The sequence below is a fragment of the Muscardinus avellanarius genome (assembly GCF_963383645.1).
Source record: "Muscardinus avellanarius genome assembly, chromosome: 14".
NCBI lineage: Eukaryota > Metazoa > Chordata > Mammalia > Rodentia > Gliridae > Muscardinus > Muscardinus avellanarius.
In genome coordinates, this window is record NC_137800.1 from 86,744,107 (window position 1) to 86,758,095 (window position 13,989).

Sequence of the window (13,989 nt, forward strand, 5' to 3'; positions counted from 1 at the left end):
TAACTTCCCAAGATAAACATAAATTTATTGTTTCTTCTTGGAGAATCCCTTAACTTAATCAGTGGATCATGTCCAATTGAACAAAAAGAGAGCTATACTTAAAATTCTATTCATTACTGTGGTTTTAAGGATACCAAGAAGAGGGAGAAAATGTAGTATTGCTTTTTTCTTTTTTCTTGTGGTCTGGGAGATTGAACGAAAGGGCATTCTACCTCCAACTTATGCCCCCAGACTTTTTTATTTTTGTTTTTGAACCAGGGTCTCACAAGTTGCTCCGTCTCATTATGCTGCTGAAGTTGGCTTTTAACCTGTGATCCTCCTGTTTCAGCCTCCCAGGTGCTGGGAAAACAGGTGTGTGTTTGTACTGTTTTGATAGCTTTGTAACAAAATCTAAAATCAGAAGGTGCAATGTCTCCAACTTTTTCTTTCTTAAGTGCCTTGGCTATTCAGAGCCTTTTGTGGTTCCTATATGAATAATTTTATAATTATTCACTTCACTCCTGTGAATAATGTTTTTGTATCTTTGATAAGAATTAAAATGAATCTTTATATTGTTTTGAGTAACATGAGAATTAAAAAATATTAATTGTTCCAAATCACGAACATAAGATATTTGCATCTTTTAAGTGTTCATCACAACTGTAGTTTTCAGTATACACATCTTCCCTCCCTCCCTTTCCTTTCTTCTCCTTCTCATTCTCCTTCTCCTTCTCCTTCTTTTTTGTGGTACTGGGAATTGAACCCACGGGCATTCAATTGGATAACCATGCATAAGTGTGTATATTTCAAAAGTTGAAATAGTCTACCTCTGAACCACATGTCCAGCCCTATTTTTTCTTTTATTTTGAAACAGGTTCTCACTAAGTTGTAGAGGACCTCACTAAGTAGCTAAGACTGGCTGCAAATCCGTGATCCTCCTGTTCCAGCCTCCCACGCACTGGGATTACAAGTGTTTGCCACCACGCCCGCTTTCCCTTCCTTCTTTCTTTTCTCAGTACTGGGGATTGAACCTAGGGGCACTCTACCACTGAGCTACATTCCCATTCCTTTCTATTTTGAGATAGGATCTCACTAAGTTGCCCAGGCTGGTCTCAAACTTGTGATCCTCCTGTCTCAGACACCTAAATAGATGGGATTATAGGTGTGCCCCCCACATACCTGAATAAGACCCCCTTTTCATGTTGGACACTTGGATCACTGACATCAGTGATTTCCATCTGAGCATTTGGACAGCTGAAGGGCTTGTTACAAACACTCAGACGTAGCATATCAGAATATTGGGGGTAGAGCCCAGGATTCATTTATTTAATAAGCTCTACAGGCGAGGCTGACACACAGCCTGGGAAAACTGGTCATCATTTTTGCCACTGAATGTGTGATTGGCAGACCTGCAGCATCAGCACCACCTTGCCTTCTGGTGTATTTCTGTACAGAATGTCCCGCCTGATTCCAGACCATCCTTGTGTCAAGGTGACGTCAAGGGAATTCCTGTGCACAGTACAGCATGGGACTCCTGGTCCTCGTGGCCTTCTAGTCATGGCCTCAGAGCTATGTACTTGACTATGGGCACGTAGTCTGATCAGATCACTCATGCTGGAGGCTGCGGGCACAGTCTTGGTCTCTTTCTTGTCTTGATCACTCCTTTGGTGACCTCATCCATGCTTGAGACTTTAATGATCATTCCTGTGGCCCCATCTTCCAAATCTATTTCTCTAACCTGGGCACTGTTCCTAAAATTGTCTAGAGCTGTGTGTCCCACCGCAAACCCTGCCACCTCGTCTGCGTCTCTAGTGGACATGTCGATTCAACGCCCACATCGAGGGCCTGCGGGGGTCTTCTCCTCACAAATTCTGCTTCCAGAATCTTCCTCTTCTCTGCTGAAGGCTCCTCCATTTTTAAAATTACATGGTCAGAAATTCTGATGTCCCTGATTCCTCTTAGCTTACACTCTGGATTGGGTCTCTTCATCCGTGCCATTGTTTCTGTGCTCACCCCCCCCCCCAAGTGATCACCGTATCTCCAGCCTGCAGGGTGCACTCATTCCCTGTCACTTCCCTCAGCCCTCACTTGCCCTGGGCCTCTCAAGTCTGTCCTCGGCACTGAGCCAGAGTGGTCATCTGAAAAAGAAGCTGCACCCTGCCTGTTTTTGCTCATAGCTGCCTCATTCATAGTAACAACGCTGCCAGTGTCTCTCAGACCTGCAGGGTCTTGCCCTGCCTCTCAGCTCTCAGTGACTCTGCTCGGGACCTCCCAGATTCCTCGCTCTCCCCAGAACACAGACAGGATCCTGCCCTGCAACATTAATACCGCAGGATCTCCCTGCTTAGAAGAACTTCCTCCAGACATCCTCAGGACAGATTCCTTCACAGCCTTCAAAACTTTCCTCAAAGGTCACCTTGCCAAAGAGGCCAACGTTGGGCACCCTAATAATAAAACAGCCACCCAGCCACCTTCCCTGTCCCCATACACCCACATCCTGGATCCCCTCCCTTTAATACTCGCCACCTCCTACGTGAACATCGTCCTTATTTCCTCTGCTTAGAGCGTATCCTCTGCCTCTTCCAGTAGAACGCAGGCCCTGGGCCCCCAAATGACAGAGAAAACACCTTCTAGTGCTCCAGAGACGTGGAGCTTAGAGGAGGATGATATAAAAGTTCATACAAAATGAGCAAGAATAGGCATAATATTCTATAGAAACACACACACGCACGCACGCACACACACACACACACACACACACACACACACACACACTATGGGTCTGAGGGCCGGGGTTCAGGCCTAAACACAGGCTGACTGGGCCACACAAACCCCTCATCACTCCTGGTACTGGAGACAGAACAAGGCCCTGGCTGTGTTCGAGCCCCTGTGATCACAGGTCCTAGTGGAACAACTTTCTATTGAACAAGGAGATAAAGATGACCCAGCAAAAGAGTGACTGGATCTAAGCCCACAACAGACTGAGCACTGATGGACACAGCTCCGTCCACACTTGGGTTCCCACAGCCTTTGCCTGTCCCACGGGCAACAACACACCCAGTGTGACAAAAAAAACAAACAAACAGATTTTGGAAAGTTCTTAGGTTTTCACTTTGTTTCTCAAATTTTATGAATCTTCTTTTCCTTTAAGGATCCCACCAGCCATACCTCATAGGTAGACCTGGAAGGACATGTTCATAGCCAGATTCTTATTTTCAGTGGGGAAGTAGGAAGCTGCAGGTTAGCGCAGCAGGAGCCCTGTCAGGATGGAGACGCCTGGCCGCCTCTGCGGGGACAGGAAGGTGACTGGGAGGAGTGCAGGCCCCTGTGGGCAGGGTCTTGTGCTCAGGGGTGGGTTCGTTCCCTCACACTGTGTTGGCAGGAACGTGTATTCACATGCCAGATGTAGAGAGAGAAGTCACGGGAGGGAGAGGGAGAGACCTGAGCAGATCTCGCCCCGCTCAGTCCTGCACAAGTCTCACACCTCAGAGAGAGAAAAATAGTCATCCACCAATCTCCGTCAGCTGCTGTCGGGGGCAATGTTCTGAACTGCCCGTCACACTCCCCAAAGGTCCACCGATCCCAGTCCTGTCCCCCCTCCCGCCCCCTCTCCTGTATCAGGTCCTTCGGGGACTCACTTTTGCAAGCTGTGAGGGATGCATCAGAGCCCTGGACAGTCATCACCTAACAGAATAACAAGAAAATAGACCTTGTCAGAGCACAGAGGAAACGAAGGGGTGGGTGAGCCCCCACAATTCCCATCTAGGGCCTCAGGGGTCACCCCCATTTCCCTGCTTACTTACAGGTAGCCTGAGCATAGCTCCCTCCCTTTCTGCCTGTGGGAAGAAAAGAAAAACAAATAAACAAACAAATAAATAAACAAATAAACAAAAATCCTGTGAGAATCTCATGGAGCATGCCCTTTAGGGATTCCTAGACCAAGGGAAGTTTCCAGAACTATGACCGCAGACCCAAGGAAGGATGAGGAGACACGGGGAAAGGACTCGTGCAGGAACGGGACCAACTGCCGTCCTCCTGGAAGTCAGGCCTCAGCAGGGACCTTCTCCTCTGACCTTTGGGAAACAAGCCCTCATCATACAATCATGGTGATAATAAACTTGTTCCTCACATCACATGTGCTTTACACTAGAGTAAGTGTCACACACGGGGCTCCAGGCTGGGTAGGCGCCCGTGTGTGAGGAGATGGCGCTTCCCAAGGGCTGCTGGTCATAATTTCGAATGTCGCCATCCCAGGCCTCATCAGCTCCAGTGTTGAAATCCTGAAAGAGCAGAAACTCTCAAGTCCAAAGTCCTGAAAATTGCAATCCTAAAAGATTACAACGCCAAATGTGGAAATCCTGAAAGGTGAGAGGCCAACAATGGCAATTCCCTGGGAGGAAAGGAAGGTTCCAGAAAGAAGGGCATGGAGCCAAATTCCGGGGCGTGCATCGGCCACAACAACACAGAGACAACAAACACTGGATCACAAATGCACCGGGCCTGCACTGGAATTCCTTCAGGTTGATATGATCCAGGAGTTTTTAGTGCATTAAAGCTGCATTAGTTTAAAGATGTTATTGACTGGTTCAAAAGGAATTCTGTTTATGACAGGATAAGAATATGCCACAGAGCGGGGATTCAGTCCCACTGTTTCTCATCAACTTGTGCATGTGTGTAAACAGAAGACACACGGAAGTGTGGCTCGTCAGATGGCAATCAAATCACAGAAGAATTAAAAAAAAGAGCGGTGTCACTCAGAAGATGAATGTGAACATATTATTCTTCGAGGAGACTCATGCCCTCAAAGAAATAAAGTCACTATTCATTAGGATGTAAGACATCAGAATACGGTTATTTTGAAAGTCTACCAGATCCTACGGACTACATCTGTGAATTGTCCGTAATCGACCCCTCTAATACACTTTATCATATGTTGAATTTTTCTTGTTGTCCCCCACTATTTAAAATTACCCTTCCTTCCTTCTCATCTCTTTCAATTTTTTTTTGGGGGGGAGGGCACTGGGGAATGAACCTAAGGTCATTTAACCTCCAAGCTGCACTCCCTTTGGTTTTTATTTTGAAATAGGTCTTGCTAAGTTGCTGAGGACCTTGCTGCGTTGCTGAGCCTGATCTTGAACCTACAATCCTCCTGCTTCAGCACCCCGAGTTCTGGGATTACAAGCAAGCACCACCATATCTGGTTATCATCATTATTTTAAGTAAATAATATATTTTGTCTTTAATTTTCACGTAATTTCTAATAATAGAGGCATACGTTGCATAAGGCTTTCAGAGGGTTATAATTCATCTTATGCATTTTTTTCTTGCAAATTTAACTCTGTGAAAGTGCATCATCGGAGTGTATAGCATATAATGTATTGCGTATAAGCACTGTGCGTGTGTGTGTGAACACAAAAACTTCCTCAATAAATGAGGAAATGTTCTTTTCGTATATCTGCATTGTGGAAGATCTAATTTTTCGAGTTCTTGGCTTTTTGATCCATTGAGGGTTTGAATCCATTCATCTTGTCAAAAGTCTTAGGTTTTCCATTACAATATTTCAGATGATTACGGATATAAAGCCGGGTATCCACAAACATCAACCACAGTAGTATGCATTTGTACACTTTGCTTGTTGACCTCTTTTTTATATACTTTTACTGGTGATTGTAATTATACAGTATAGTGGGTTTCAGAGTGATACACTAATACACACACACAGTGCTTGATTTTTTCTCCCCATATTCCACCCTCCTTCCCTTCCTCCAACTGCACACACGTTGGTGAGATTGGTAGTGACACCTTCATATACGGACACAATATTATTTGAACTATTCCCTTCCTTGAACTGCTTTTTACCCCCCTCTCTCCCTGAACCTCCTTCTACGATTCTCTGATTTCACCTATTTATGAATATGGTTCACCCGTTCATAACTGTTATACCTGGGTAACTGTCCTTTACTACACCTGTGTGCTTATGCACGTAAAAGTATGTAAATGATTGAATATTTTAAGGTGTAGACACTGTTCTATCATGTTTTATGTTTCTCAAATAACCCTCCCTTTCAAAAACGTAAGTAAATGTCTTAAAAATTAACTTCCCAGAATTATTTCTTTAGAATTTTGATTTTTAAGAGTATTTTAAACATTCAGGATGGGGGCATTTAGAAGTATGTCTTTTGAAGTGGCGGGCCAACCCCTTTCCCAGTTAGAGTCAAGGGAAACAATCTGGACTTCAAATTCCCCCAGTGAAAAAGAAAACTGAAACGATGTCCTACCCGAGCTCTTCTTCCTCCATAGTATAAAAGCAACAACCGCCATGCCAAGGAGAGCCAGGCCAGCAGCAATGACCATGATGTGGACGGAAAACTGGGAAGGCCTCTCTAGGAAAGAAGGGAGGGCAGGGTGACCCCAGCTCTCAGCCCTGACCCTGCCGAGGTCCCGGGCGCCTCCTGCTCTCCTGACACCAGGCTCTGTGCCCACAGCCCTGCTCACCCCATCTCAGGGTGCGGGGCTCGGGCAGCCCCTCATGATCCACGTGGCACGTGTATCTCTGCTCCTCCCCAGAAGGCACCTGCACAGCCGCCCACTTCTGGAAGGTTCCATCCCCCGCGGGCCTGGTGGCCACAGTCTCCATGTCCTGGGTCTGGTCCTCCCCTTCCCACTGCCAGGTGAGGCTGATGTCGGCAGGGTAGAAGCCCAGGGCCCAGCACCTCAGGGTGACTTCATGATCAGAGGTGCGGTGATGGGTAATGTGTGTCCTTGGGGGGTCTGGGGAGAAGATTAAGGAAACTCAGACATTTTGCAGTACCACCCAGGGCATCGAAGTAGTGCTCACGTGACCATCTGAGAATGGACAGGACAAATGGGCGGTAAGGGAGCAGAAAACCCAGACACCCACCTAGACCCCGGGGTCTGGGCTAACATGCCTGTTCTCTACTAAGTTCTAGAATGAGGCTGAGAAAGCTCAGGGCAAGAGGCTCCAGGTAACTGGGAAAGGCTGCAGGTCCTGACCTGGGAGGAGACTGAGAGGTGAGGAGAAGTGGGAATGAGACCGTCACAGGCATCGGGTTGGGACAGAGAACAAAGCCTGAAGTCATCCTGCGATGCCAGTCAGAGGAAACTGCCCATCTCTTAAGCATTTCCTCTAGCTCTGGAGAGGCAGACCCCTTAACTGTAACTCAGAGAAGGGAGGTCAGGCTCCTTTGAGAGAGTATCTGAAAACCCACCCCCCTCCGGACCACAGGGGGCAGCTCTCTTTCCCTCTTCCTTGGAGGCCAGTGGGGCTATCTGGGGGCCAGTGGTACCTGTGCGCTGCAGGACCTCCCTCCCATTCTCCAGGTGTTTGCGGAGGGTGTCGATGCACGTGCCCTCCAGGTAGGCCCTGTTGCTCTCGGCCACGCCATCTTCCTCCCACTTGCGCTGGGTGATCTGAGCCGCCGTGTCGGCCGCGGTCCAGGAGCGCAGGTCCTCGTTCATGGAGATGAAGTGGGCACCGTCGTAGGCGTACTGCCAGAACCCGCGAAGGAGGCGCCAGTCGGGCCCCACCTCGCAGCCATAAATCCTCTGGAAGGTGTGAGAGTCTGGCCCCGCCCACAGTCAGCCCCGCCCACACCAACCCCGCCCACCAGCCCCGCCCACCCCGGCCCGCTGGAATCTCAGCCCCTGAGAGGTAGGGAGTCCCAAGTCCACGGCGGAGGGCGAGGCCGGGGTCACTCACCGCCCCCGCTCTGGTTGTAGTAGCCCAGCAGGTTCCGCAGGTTCCAGCGGTAAATCTGCTCCAGGTCCTTGGCGTACTGCCTCTCGCGGTCCCAGTACTGCGGCCCCTCCGGCCTCATCCAGGGCGTCTGAGGCTCCATCCGCCGGCTCGCGGCGCCGGTGTCAAAGCGCAGGAACTGCGTGTCGTCCACCAGGCCGAGCTCGAGGACTCGGGGGGCTTCCCCGAGCGCCGGCCGCGACGTGGCGGTGATGAGAAATTTCAGAGAATGGGAACCTGGGGGCCGGGAAGGTCTGAGACCCCGCGCGACCCCCGACCAGCGCCGGACCCGGGTTCCCAAGCTGAAGGGCTCTGGGGAGGAGGAGGGGCGGGAGGAGGGGCGGGAGGAGGGAGTGGGCAGGGGAGGGCTCAGGACCGGAGGGGCGCCCGGGAAGGGGCTGCTGAGTGGCCAGAGTCGGGGCTTTGGGGGTCCTGGTCCCCCAGGCGGCGCCTCTCCCCCCCCCCCCGAGCCTGTTTCCCTCCCGACCCCGCACTCACGAGCCCAGGTCTCGGTCAGGACCAGGACCCCCGCGAGCAGCCGGAGCAGGAGTCCGGGAGCCGTGAGCCCCATCCTCCGCTTTGGAGAGACTCAGTCCAGGAGGGCTGTGGGAATTTTATAAAACGAAGCTACCGCGATGCTGACTGGCTCCTTTCAGAATCCCACAACCAATGGGAGCGAGAACTGGCACCGCGTTAAGAGTATCCGGGCAGAGGGACCTGACTTATGTTTGGTTAAGAAGAGATAGGGAATCCCCCAACCCCCAGGGTTCTATGTCTCCAAATATTTTAGGTCCTGAGACCCGCACCCAGGACCTGTTTTTGGGCTGCTGATGAGGATTTTATGACAGAACCACAGCGATGCTGGCTGGCTTCCCTAGAAACCCGACACCCGATGGGAGAGAGAACTGGAACTGCCTTAAGAGTATTCTGGCAGAGGGACCTGATACAGATTGGGGCAGGGAGAAGTGAAAGCCCGGGAGGCTCCTGCACGCCAGGGACCAGCTCCACCTGGGACCACACCGGCCTGGGGCTTTGCCCTCCTCCCGCTCATCCTGGACCCAGCCCTCGGGTCCCATGTCTTCCTGAGCCTGCCCACGTGCTAAATCAGCAGTTCTCACAAGTTTTGGTTTTTGGATCTCTGTGTGCTCTTAGGCATATTTTTGTTGATTATAGTTATCAATATTTATCATATTAGAAGTTAAACCCGTTTTAAAACAAGTTTATTTGTACTCACCTACAATATTAATAACATCTTACAGGTTAATAGGAATATTTTTATGAGAAATAACTATTTTCCAAAATGAAGTAATACAGTGAGAAGAGTGGATCCTTTTACACTTTACATTTCTGCAAGTTTTTCTCCTCTGTTTCTGTCCTTCATTCTTTCAAGTAAAAATGATATTCCATAAAAATGGGTTGATAATGCTCACAAAATGATTTTCATGGACACAAACATCCCAACTCGGTTACTTTATATGTATGTTCCATTTAATCCTATAAGATATTTTAAAAACACGAACCGTCTAATGGAGATTTAATATAGTTGTGGTAGTTTCTTTTTGTTTTGGCTGTGGCCCAAACACATGGTTTCAGTGTCTTCCTCCACAGTCTGTTGGCTCCAAGGCAGAAACACCATTATTAGAATAGGTTCAGGAGGAGAAAAGCTACTCAGCTCAGAATACCTGGGAAGGAGAGAGAGAGCGCAACACAGGGACATTTCAAATCTAAACCATAACAATAGTCAATACTTTTTAATACTTATTTCTTCTGTAATTAAAGTGAAGAAACTATGACAGCCACTATTAAAGTTCGGTATCATAGCCTCCATCCTTGCTAAATTTTCTTTAGTGAAAATAAGGTCTCGATAATGTTATATAAAAAATGTTTTAGCCGGGTGTGGTGGCGCACGCTTGTAATCCCCGCGCTTGGGAGGCTGAGACAGGAGGATTGCACAGGTTCGAAGCCAGCCTCGGCTGGCTTAAGAGACCCTGTTTCCAAATAAAAAATAAAATAGGTCTGGGAGTGTAGCCTGGAGGTAGAAGGGCTTCCAGGAACCCCAGTACCACCAAAATAAATAAATAAATAAATAAATAAATAAATAAATAAATATAAAAATAAAAAAATAAAAAATGTTTTGACCTAGTAGATCCGGCGAAAGGATCTCAGTAACACACAGACCACACTGTGTGTTTGAGAACTGCTCCTCCACGTAAACCATTCTCTTTTCTTCCTCTTTATTTCCCGCAATTTCCCTTCCTGGGCTGGGCGCTCTGCCTGCCGAGCTTAGCTCATGCTCTTTCCTAGGTCTTTTAGAGGAGGACCCACTCCTGGAGATTTGGTATCAACAAGTGTCCTTAGTCTGAGAACACAACTCGAGGGACACGTGTTTCCCCTTTGGAGATGGGAACAGTTTGTGCCTGAAAGCATTGAATGAGAAATTCACTCCTGGCCCATTTCAGTTTTATGTATTCATATTTCACACAGAAATCTAGTGCGATCTTTACAGGAAACAATATTGACTGTTTCATTTTAAATAGGTCTTATGTACTTGACTTGTAGCCCAGATAACACCAAGTACAGTTACCTTAGTCCAGGATGTTGATAAAATAAAAGTGCGATAGACTGGGTGGCTTAGAAATAGCAGAAATTTGTTTCTCACAGTTTTGAGAATGAGAAGTCCAAAGTCGAGGTGCTGGAGTGAATCACTGAAGTAGAGGTGTCTGGTGAATGGTCTCACTTCCTCATAGACAGCTGTCTTCTCTCTGTGCCCTTGAATGTCAGACAGACAAGAGGCAAAGAAGCTTTTCCATGATTGGGATTACCCCTCTTAAAGTAATTTTTATAAAAGCTCTGCCCATATGACTTAATCGTCTTCCAAAAGCCTATTTCCAAAATCTCTCAGCGAGTATCAGGTTTCAACATATGGTGTGTGTGTGTGTGTGTGTGTGTGTGTGTGTGTGTGTGTGTGTGTGAAATACATGAACTTTCCGTCCATAGCAGTGATACCATTCAAGAGAACGTTCTGTCATGATGAAATTGTTCTGTGTCCGCACTGTCTAGTACAGTTGACAGTTACATGTGGTTATTGAGCAACTGGGATGTGGCTGGTGAGCTAAGCAGTTGAATTTTAAATTTTTTATTTAAGTATAAATAGCCGTGGGCAACGAGCAGTTAGCATTGTGGACACTGCGTATCCAGAGTGGTCATAGTTTTGGAGCTCCCATCCTGAAAAGGTACATTGTGACTCAGAGATGGGAGTACAACCATTCCTTTGTCCTAGAATGACTGGTTCCGGATTCATGGATATCAAAATCCATGGATGCTCAATTCTCTTATATAAAATGCATATGATATTTATAAATGAGCTTTTAATAGTTTAGGTTTAAAATGTTCGCCAAAGCTCCTGTATTAAGCCATGCAGCCAGGTTTGGAGGCAGGATGGCTGGAGGTGCTTCCCTGGGGATATGGCCTTGGTGACTCTCTCTGTCCTCTTCTGCTCTGCCCCTCTTCCACCAGCTTCCTGGCTTGGCTGCCATGAACTAAAGTGGATTTTCCTCCTCTGCTACTATGCCTTAAAGCCCCGTTTTCACAGTTTCTGCCTGCCTCTTCCCTGTGAGCTAAATAGACCTTTCCTTCTCGAAATTGTGCCTGTCAGATATTTTATTTAGTCACAATGGATAAAAAGCTGACCTCAACAAAACTACACACGACTTCTACCTGTTAGACCATCTCTAGGTGACTTATATAACATAACTGCTATGTAAGTTGTTTTTATACTGTATTGTTTAGGGAATAACAACAAGAAAAACAGTCTGTGCACATTTGGTGGAGATGTCATTTCTGAAAATAGTTTTCATCTACAGTAGATTGAATCCACCGATGTGGAATTGTGAATGAAGAGGGCCGACTGATAAAAATATGATAAAAGTATCTTCATGTGGAAATCATGGATTTGCCTTTGTGTCTTTTAGATGTACCCCTAAAATATACTGTGCCCAAGAAAGTTGAATGTGCATTTTAATGATTAGAATATGCAGATTAAGAAGAACATAATTTATTATCTCAAGGTCCCAAATTTTCAAAACTGCCCACCAGAACTCATCCTGATCTATGGTTCTTAGGGATGCTTGGCATTATTGTTTTCTTTAAGATGGTGAAACAGTATAAGTAATGTCTGACTAGATGCTTGGCATTATTTTAGAATATTCCATATTTGATTGCTTTTTTTTAACCAAGAGTTTACATAAACACCAGTTCCTACATGTAAGTCAACCAAATTTATCTCCACCATTCAGCCTTCCCTGCTTTATAATAAGTTGCCTAACATATTTCCTTTTTCTGTATCTGTAGAACTCAGTGTATAATTCACCATTTTTAGTTTTCATTAAATTGCTCTAAGTTACATTGCATTTCACATTCTCTGGATGTTAGATTTCTTAAGCATAGGAGTTGTGTCTTGATTGACAGCGTGCTCTGCTCCAAATTTCTTATTATTTTTTGACATCATTGTGGTGGCTTAATAACAAAAAAGGGAAGAATGTGATACTCCTGGGAAGAAATATATGAAGAGAATAAATCCTTGGAGAAAAAAATCCCAAGGTGTTAATGCCCAAGATGCCACTTTAGAGAATTCAGCCTGTTTTTCCTCTGTCCAGAAAAAGAGATTTGCCGAAATTCAAAATTAAGCTTGGATAGAATTGTTAGCAATAAACCTGTGTATAAGATAATTTGAGCAGCCGAAATATTCATTCTTTCATTTTATGCAAGAAAACAATATTTTTGGATAACCATTTGAATGGAAAGGTTATAATTATTCTAAGGTATGTACAGAGGGAAGTGAAGGCCAATATGGCTGAAAGAGAAAAAATGTCATTAGAGTAAAAATTTTCTCACAAAAGGGGTTTGAGGTTACAGGATTAGGCAAGTGAGTAACTGGGGAGCCTCTTTGAATTTAGGCTGTGAAAATTGGGATCGTAGCACAATTCATTATCTAGGAAAGCTTTCAATTTCCTACTCTCATTTATTCATTATGAGGAGAATTTTCAGAGAGATTGTCTGTGTGATCAAGTGTAGGTGTATGTTGTAAGTAAATGTCTGAGTGTGTAATGACTGTTTACCATGGAGGCATTGGTAGAGGGGTAGTACGCTTGTTCATGTATAAAGGAGGAGGGAGGGAGGAAGGAAGAGAAAGAAGAATCCGGTGAGTAGTTATTAAGTACATGTCAAAATCAATACTCACGAAAGTAGCAGATTATACTTTCAGTGTTGATAAGATGTTAGATCGCATTTAGTGGTATATAATTACAAAACTTTGCAGTAGTAGTATATTTTTAGTGGAGGAGAGATGGTGCTCTAATCCAAGGAAAAAATAACTATGAGCCACAATATCATGTATTTGCTCATCTAGTTTCACATGTATCATTAAAAATCCTTGATTGCATGCATCAGTTATAATGTTTTTCAGTTATGTTTATGATTTCTGAAATTGATATTTTTACCTTCACTATTGACAATTTGATATAGAACATTTCTCCTGTATTCATGTCCATGGAATGCAGCTCCTAGCCTTCTGTGTTGATTCACCAATCATGTAATGTGTGTGTGTGTGTGTGTGTGTGTGTGTTACTGGAGATTGAACCCAGGGGCAGTCTGCCTCTGAACTACAAACTTCAGCCCTTTTTTATTTTTAGTTTTGAAACAGGGTCTCAGTAGATTACTCAGAGTCTTGCTACATTGCTGAGGCTGTTCTTGAATCTCGGATCCTCCTGTCTCAGCCTGGGATGTACTGGGATTACAGGTGTGTGCCACTATGTCTGGCTCTTAAATTTTAAATATTGTTTCTTTTTTTGTGTGTGTGGTACTGGGGGTGGAACCCAGAGGCTTTCTACCTCCGGGCTATACTCCCAGACCTTTTTTATATTTTATTTGGAAACAGGGTTTCACTAAGTTGCTGAAAGCCTCATTAAGTAGCTGAGGCTGGCTTCGAACCCGTGCGATCCTCCTGTCTCAGCCTCCCAAGCGCGGGGATTACAAGCGTGCGCCACCACGCCCGGTTATATTGTTTCTTTTTTAAAAAAAATCTTCAGCTCTTCCTCTGACAGAGGACTAATATCTAGAACATATAAAAACTTAACAATTTGAACTAAAAAGCCATATAAAAATGGGCAAATGAATTAAATAGATACTTTTCAAAAGAAGAAATATGAATGGGCGAAATATATAAGGGAATGAAAATCAAAACTATACTGAGATTC

The 13,989-nt window shown here is 45.6% G+C and overlaps 1 protein-coding gene across 1 annotated transcript; it reads right to left on the reverse strand.

The window, feature by feature from the left end:
• Positions 1-3,324: 3,324 nt before the first annotated feature.
• On the reverse strand, positions 3,325-8,306 carry LOC308273262 (popy Class I histocompatibility antigen, A-1 alpha chain-like; the record flags this gene model as incomplete). The annotated part of the gene is made up of 7 exons (XM_080710342.1): positions 3,325-3,663; positions 4,125-4,259; positions 6,295-6,362; positions 6,475-6,750; positions 7,287-7,562; positions 7,700-8,047; positions 8,234-8,306. 7 exons carry the CDS (start codon positions 8,304-8,306, stop codon positions 3,325-3,327), a joined length of 1,515 nt encoding a protein of 504 aa, XP_080566468.1.
• Positions 8,307-13,989: the final 5,683 nt, after the last annotated feature.